The 7,784-nt window shown below is 42.9% G+C and overlaps 1 protein-coding gene across 1 annotated transcript in view; it reads left to right on the forward strand.

Moving 5' to 3' along the window:
• The window catches only part of LOC126091869 (T-complex protein 1 subunit delta), a 109,243-nt gene that overhangs the window by 88,647 nt on the left and 12,812 nt on the right, over nt 1-7,784 (forward strand). The window contains exons 11-12 of the mRNA XM_049907153.1: nt 4,375-4,510; nt 7,669-7,782. Coding sequence (XP_049763110.1) covers nt 4,375-4,510; nt 7,669-7,782 — 250 coding nt within the window. The remainder of the gene's footprint in view (nt 1-4,374; nt 4,511-7,668; nt 7,783-7,784) is intronic.

Raw genomic sequence — 7,784 nt, forward strand, 5'->3', positions numbered from 1 at the left:
TAACTTTTAACTTTATTTCCACTTCCGTTTTTCGCACATCACTGATCATTTTAGCCGCTCCCCACAGGTTTTAACGTCATTTTTTCTACAATTGTTAGCCCCATTTTCGTAATCTTTCACCACAACACCACTCCTTTAATACGTTTTTTCGAAATTTTCTCGAATTTCTCCGTCCTTTAACGTCATTTTAGCCGCTCCCCACAGGTTTTAACGTCATTTTTTCTACAATTGTTAGCCCCATTTTCGTAATCTTTCACCACAACACCACTCCTCTAATACGTTTTTTCGAAATTTTCTCGAAATTTTCCCGAATTTCTCCGTCCTTTAACGTGATTTAGCGGCAACACAACCACCTAACCTTTTTACACATCGCTGTCTACCAACCCAAGTTCAATACAAGATCAACTTAACCAACACTTTTTCGCCTTTTTTTCATACCAGATCTCCAATTGCTTTCTAGTTCACCTTTATCTCTCCCCATATATTTCTATCTTTCTTTTTCATTTCAACCTCATGTTAAACTTTCCACCTTCTAATACCATGTCACCCTCACAACACCCCCACAACGACCCCATTAAGTTTTATTTACATTCCCTCCGCAAGCATGCCTTCACCCTAGCCAGATTACGCTCACATATTTTATTTTCTCAGGCTTGTCTGACATTTGGCATAACCCCCAAAGGCCTCACACTTAAAGTTCCCATCTCTGGTTGCAACCCTTCTTTCCATCAGTCCCTATACCAGTTCCAAACTGAACAATCCATTGCCCTCACCCACCTAATCCTTCACCTACACATCAACTCAGCCAATGAACACACCCGTCAACTCCTATCCTTAATAAAAGTCCTCAATCTTTCCTCTCCCACATCCACACCGGCTATTCAGAGCATCCTCCTACAGGCCAACCGCCAATTAGAACAGCATGCCACCCTTCACCTCAAAAAACTATCCAATCTCCTGGTTTCCCACCTCCGGAAAGGCAACTCACTCACCCTTCACAACCTTTCCAGCAAACCTCAACCACCTCTCATTGCACACAAACCCAGTCTCTCCCATCTACTCAATCTCCCACTTCCAGCTCCACTCCCTCCAAAACCTCAAAATTCCGATCAACACAATCTGGCACCACAACACCCTAATTCAGTAGTTAACCTTTCCTCCAAACCTCTCTCCCAATCCGAAACCTCTGTCCTATCCAAAGGCCTCACCTTCAGCCCCACTCCCAGATTCAACCAAACAGCCCTCGTCAAAGATTTACTGTCCTACACTCGTACTCTCTGCTGGAAGTATCACTTTGCCACGAAGAAAAATGATCCTAATCCTACCCCTAATGATCCAACTCCCCGAGACACTATCCAAATTGAACCCTGCCTGGAACAGTTCCGTCCTCCGTCACAGCGGGACCCACCTCCTCTTCCTCAAAATCACCCTCTCCAAACCTTCCAGGAATTTCTGACTTCCAGCCTTGCCTCTCAATCCTTCTTAAAAAACCTTAATCCTACTCCCAACATCACCACTGCTGAAGCCCAGGCTATCCGTGATCTGAAGGCTGACCGGTCCATCGTCATTCTTCCGGCGGACAAGGGTTCCACGACCGTGGTACTTGATCGTCGGGAGTACGTGGCTGAGGGACTGCGTCAGCTTTCAGACAGCACCACATACAAAGTTTGCCAAGGTAATCCCATTCCTGATGTCCAGGCAGAGCTTCAAGGAATCCTCAGAACCTTAGGCCCCCTACAAAACCTTTCACCTGACTCCATCAACCTCCTGACCCCACCGACACCCCGCACCCCTACCTTCTACCTTCTCCCTAAAATTCACAAACCCAATCATCCCGGCCGCCCCATTGTAGCTGGTTACCAAGCCCCCACAGAACGTATCTCTGCCTACGTGGATCAACACCTTCAACCCATTACATGCAGTCTCCCATCCTTCATCAAAGACACCAACCACTTTCTCGAACGCCTGGAATCCTTACCCAGTCCGTTACCCCCAGAAACCATCCTTGTAACCATTGATGCCACTTCCTTATACACAAATATCCCGCACGTCCAGGGCCTCGCTGCGATGGAGCACTTCCTTTCACGCCGATCACCTGCCACCCTACCCAAAACCTCTTTCCTCATTACCTTAGCCAGCTTCATCCTGACCCACAACTTCTTCACTTTTGAAAACCAGACATACCAACAATTAAAGGGAACAGCCATGGGTACCAGGATGGCCCCCTCGTACGCCAACCTATTCATGGGTCGCTTAGAGGAAGCCTTCTTGGTTACCCAGGCCTGCCAACCCAAAGTTTGGTACAGATTTATTGATGACATCTTCATGATCTGGACTCACAGTGAAGAAGAACTCCAGAATTTCCTCTCCAACCTCAACTCCTTTGGTTCCATCAGATTCACCTGGTCCTACTCCAAATCCCATGCCACTTTCCTTGATGTTGACCTTCACCTGTCCAATGGGCAGCTTCACACGTCCGTCCACATCAAACCCACCAACAAGCAACAGTACCTCCATTACGATAGCTGCCACCCATTCCACATCAAACGGTCCCTTCCCTACAGCCTAGGTCTTCGTGGCAAACGAATCTGCTCCAGTCCGGAATCCCTGAGGCATTACACCAACAACCTGACAACAGCTTTCGCATCCCGCAACTACCCTCCCGACCTGGTACAGAAGCAAATAACCAGAGCCACTTCCTCATCCTCTCAAACCCAGAACCTCCCACAGAAGAACCACAAAAGTGCCCCACTTGTGACAGGATACTTTCCGGGACTGGATCAGATTCTGAATGTGGCTCTCCAGCAGGGATACAACTTCCTCAAATCCTGCCCTGAAATGAGATCCATCCTTCATGAAATCCTCCCCACTCCACCAAGAGTGTCTTTCCGCCGTCCACCTAACCTTCGTAACCTCTTAGTTCATCCCTATGAAATCCCCAAACCACCTTCCCTACCCTCTGGCTCCTACCCTTGTAACCGCCCCCGGTGTAAAACCTGTCCCATGCACCCTCCCACCACCACCTACTCCAGTCCTGTAACCCGGAAGGTGTACACAATCAAAGGCAGAGCCACGTGTGAAAGCACCCACGTGATCTACCAACTGACCTGCCTACACTGTGATGCATTCTATGTGGGAATGACCAGCAACAAACTGTCCATTCGCATGAATGGACACAGGCAGACAGTGTTTGTTGGTAATGAGGATCACCCTGTGGCTAAACATGCCTTGGTGCACGGCCAGCACATCTTGGCACAGTGTTACACAGTCCGGGTTATCTGGATACTTCCCACTAACACCAACCTGTCAGAACTCCGGAGATGGGAACTTGCCCTTCAGCATATCCTCTCTTCTCGCTATCCGCCAGGCCTCAATCTCCGCTAATTTCTAATTTCAATCTGCCGCCGCTCATACCTCACCTGTCTTTCAACATCATCTTTGCCTCTGTACTTCCGTCCCGACTGACATCTCTGCCCAAACTCTCTGCCAAACTCTTTGCCTTTACAAGTGTCTGCTTGTGTCTGTGTATGTGTGGATGGATATGTGTGTGTGTGCGAGTGTATACCTGTCCTTTTTTCCCCCTAAGGTAAGTCTTTCCGCTCCCGGGATTGGAATGACTCCTTACCCTCTCCCTTAAAACCCATATCCTTTTGTCTTTCCTTCTCCTTCCCTCTTTCCTGACGAGGCAACCGTTGGTTGCGAAAGCTTGGATTTTGTGTGTATGTTTGTGTTTGTTTGTGTGTCTGTCGACCTGCCAGCACTTTCATTTGGTAAGTCACATCATCTTTGTTTTTAAATATATTTTTCCTTCGTGGAATGTTTCCTTCTATTATAGACAATAATCTTGTCTTCATAAAAGCCAGGCTGAAGTTAAAATAACTTCAGAGGAAGATACAGTGTTTTAATTTAAAGGCTTTCCTCTGGATAATAACATAAAATTCTGTGCAGTCTAGAGAGATGCAAAGAAACCAGAACAACTGTTACATCAACAACAGTAAGTACAGAAAAGACCATCTCTGGAGACTTGTTTTCAATGTGAGTTCTAATACCAGGCAAAAGGAATAGTTACTTAATTAAAGATCAGTTTGAATTTGTGAAAGATAGGAGGCCACTCAGATAGCCACACATGTGTATGAACCTACCCCCCCGCACTCTCTCTCTCTCTCTCTCTCTCTCTCTCTCTCTCTCTCTCTCTGTGTGTGTGTGTGTGTGTGTGTGTGTGTGTGTGTGTGTGTGTGTGTGTGTGTCCATCCATTATTCGTTTTTATGAGTTCTATAAAGATTTGAATGTAAAATTGTTTAACATGGCACTTGTCCAGTTTTCTTTTTTCCCTCGTATTGTAAATTATTTTAATTTCCAAATTTCAATTACAGGGCCTTTGCTGATGCATTGGAAGTGATACCTTCTACTTTAGCAGAAAATGCTGGACTGAATCCAATTGCAACAGTCACTGAATTACGGAATCGACATGCTCAGGGGGAGATGTACGCAGGCATCAATGTTCGAAAGGTGAAATTGAAATTTTCTTGTTTTAATAAAAAAAAACTTACTGTAACTACTGTGAGACTGGGAGTTGTCCTTATAGTTTGTGTTTTATGAAATGCATTTTATTTAACACAGCAAATTTTATAATTTTCATAATTAAGTTTATCTGGTCAACCCCATTTCTCTCCTCTGCCTTCATTAACCCTTTGCACTGTATAATGCAGACACAGGTCATCTGCTCTCTTATTTAAATCACCACCAGAGTGCGCTATAGAGAATTGCACGAGTCTTTTTGTGGAAACAGTGAGCTGATGGACAATTAGGATATACATTAAAACAAAAATTATGCTTTCATTCATATATCTTTACCTAAAGCATTACAACATAAAACTTTTCTTTGTGTGATACTTTTTAAAACTATCCAGGGTGGACTGCTTTCATCGTTATTTCACTCTAATTGTTTACAAATGAATCACTGTCATCATCAAAATCATTGTCACTCTCATTTTCACTTAGACTTTCCTCTAAAAGCTCTGCAACTTCTTCCTCAGGAAGGACTGTGAATGAAGAACTAGCCATTGCGCCTAGCAGCTTGAAGGCAGTAGTTACAACCTTTCTCTCAACAGAACTGCCACAGTTCAGCACATAGTTAACATAGACATTCCTTGATGACAGTATTGTGTAGCATAGAGGCCTGGAACAGTAAGATTCCAGGGTGGTGATTCTTTTGGTAAACTGGACTTCTCAAAGAATTACATTTTACCTGACCGAGTGAGATGGCGCAGTGGTTAGCACACGGGACTCACACTCAAGAGGTCAATGGTTCATATCCATGTCCAGCCATCCTGATGTAGGTTTTCCGTGATTTCCCTGAATTGCTTCAGGCAAATGCCGGGATCGTTCCTTTCAAAGGGTACGGCCGACTTCCTTCCCCATCCTTCCGTAATTCGATGGGACTGACAACCTTGCTGTTTGGTTCCCTCCCCTCAAATAAATTAACCAATGAACCAACATTTTACCTGGAACAATCAGGGAAATCTCAAGGAATTTCATAAAATCTCAGGGAATTCTGTATTTTTAACCTAACATTGAAATCAAATTTTAGTGAATTTGATTTAATGACTTTGACATCAGCAGGACATTTTTCCTTTTTTTCTAAATCATTGGCAGTGGAAACAGCTGGAAGATCTGGATTGGTCAAACAAGTTAATGCATTTTGGCATCCATGGCGAGTTTTCCATTTTAGTTTGCAGAAAAGCACAACTCTGTAGCAAAGATTACGATGATCAGCAGATTTGTTACCTCCAAGATGGTACACCCCTTCACTTTAGCACATGTGCTCAGGCTGTTTTGATACCAAAATCATTGCAGTGGTCATAGGGGCCTTTTGCAAGTTTGCTCCTACCCTTTCTTTTGTAGTTCCATTAAGGTTAGTGCACATGTATTTTCTGTCTTTACCTGCTAATCTCAAAGAATTGAAATACCTATGATGGAGCCATAAATGTGATGACTAGCTTAGTTGTTATATCTAAGATGAAACTGACTTCAGGCGAGATGTTTACTGTTCCACAAAGTCTCTTTCATATAAATGTTCAGAGCTGTACTGTTCTTTTGAATGTCTTACCATTGTTCATTACAAAACAATTTTTCAGTTTCAACAACTGTTGTATCTGCCCTTTTCTCCAAGACACCTCAAAAATTTGCCTGTGGAAATAACAGCCAGAGTTGAAGTCCGATACAGTCATGGTGGTAGCAAAATGCCATATTTTTCTATATACATTGAGAACATGTAGACAAGGAATTATTACTTCAAAAATGACAAGAGACTGATCTTGTCAGTATTCCAGATCTGTTCCATGAAGGCACAAAATATTTTCTGCAAGTAGAATGTACCAGTATTATTGATACAGGACGAGTTCAACAACGTTTTTCCACCCAAGTGGTTTATCATTTGACGTGCCCTCTCTTCCCACCTTTCCCTCATACACTTTAACCTGTGAAAGTTTTCACCTATTGTGATAGGCACTGTAAGCAAATCTTGTACTTGGGTGCAACTGGCACCTATCTTAGCTTGGCACAGCAAGTGACTGCTACTAATTGTGATACGTCCTATATAAAAGTCTAACAGTGGTGGGGCCTCTGACACTCCTTCCAGCTTGGTGGCCCAAGCAGCAGCTTGTGTCACTTGGCCTGTACACCAGCCTTGGGTAGGTACTGTGCATGTTAACTGAACAGTGAAAAGTTTGTAAATGGTCGTAGTAGCTGAATAAACAAAATGCTTAATGACTGAATACAAGCAAATTATTTTCCGTCATAAGAGATGCATTCATCTGATACAACAATTTGCTGCCTACAAATCCCTCCACTGTATTAAACAAAACACATTTCAATGATGTACAGCTAATTTCCCACAGAAGATGTGTCAGAATTATGGCTGTAAATCAGTGAGAGTCACTTCTGGTGGAGAATGACCTTCCTGAAGTCTAAAACTTTAATTTACTATAATTTACTACCTCTGTTTGATGTAATACACGAAAATTATGCAGTGATGGTACATAATAGACTGACTGTCATGGAGGGTTTAGATACACAAACACACCATTAATTCTATAATAACCAATGACAGTACATGAGCTAGGTCATATAACTCCATCACATCGCTTACAGTAGATTCACATTCATACACCATGCATCATCATCATCATCATCATCAACAACAGGCTTGTAGTGACTCCGTAATTGCTGTTATGGAGGAAGGGAATTTGATCGTATTGGAGGCCAGGGCAAGGTACGGCGTTCGTGAATGCATTGTGACACAATGACACAGCATGGTCGTGGATATGAGCATTTGGGGGTCTTGTGTGGTTGATTATGTGAAGGTGTGTACTTTTGATAGAGAAAGAGCAAGAGCTCATAAGCTACTGTAATTATTGTTGCATGTTTCTGTGTGCCATACAGCAATCGGGTACAGGTAAGTGGATGTCTCTCTTTTATTTTACATATTTTTTCCTTATATTTTCTTTTAACATACTTTACTGTTTTTACAACATTTTTCTACATTTAAAATAAACCAAATAGACCTTAGACTATAATTTGTTGCAAAGAATTTCTAGCTTGTAGGAATGCTGAAATTGGTGTTGTCCATTGACTTAAATAACATTTTTATGATTTTATTTTTTCAGGGAGCGATAACAAACATCCTGGAGGAAAATGTTGTTCAACCTTTGCTGGTATCAATAAGCGCCATTACACTAGCATCTGAAACTGTCCGCAGCATTCTCAAGATAGATGACATAGT

The sequence above is a fragment of the Schistocerca cancellata genome, chromosome 7 (genome assembly GCF_023864275.1).
Source record: "Schistocerca cancellata isolate TAMUIC-IGC-003103 chromosome 7, iqSchCanc2.1, whole genome shotgun sequence".
In the NCBI taxonomy this organism is placed as follows: domain Eukaryota; kingdom Metazoa; phylum Arthropoda; class Insecta; order Orthoptera; family Acrididae; genus Schistocerca; species Schistocerca cancellata.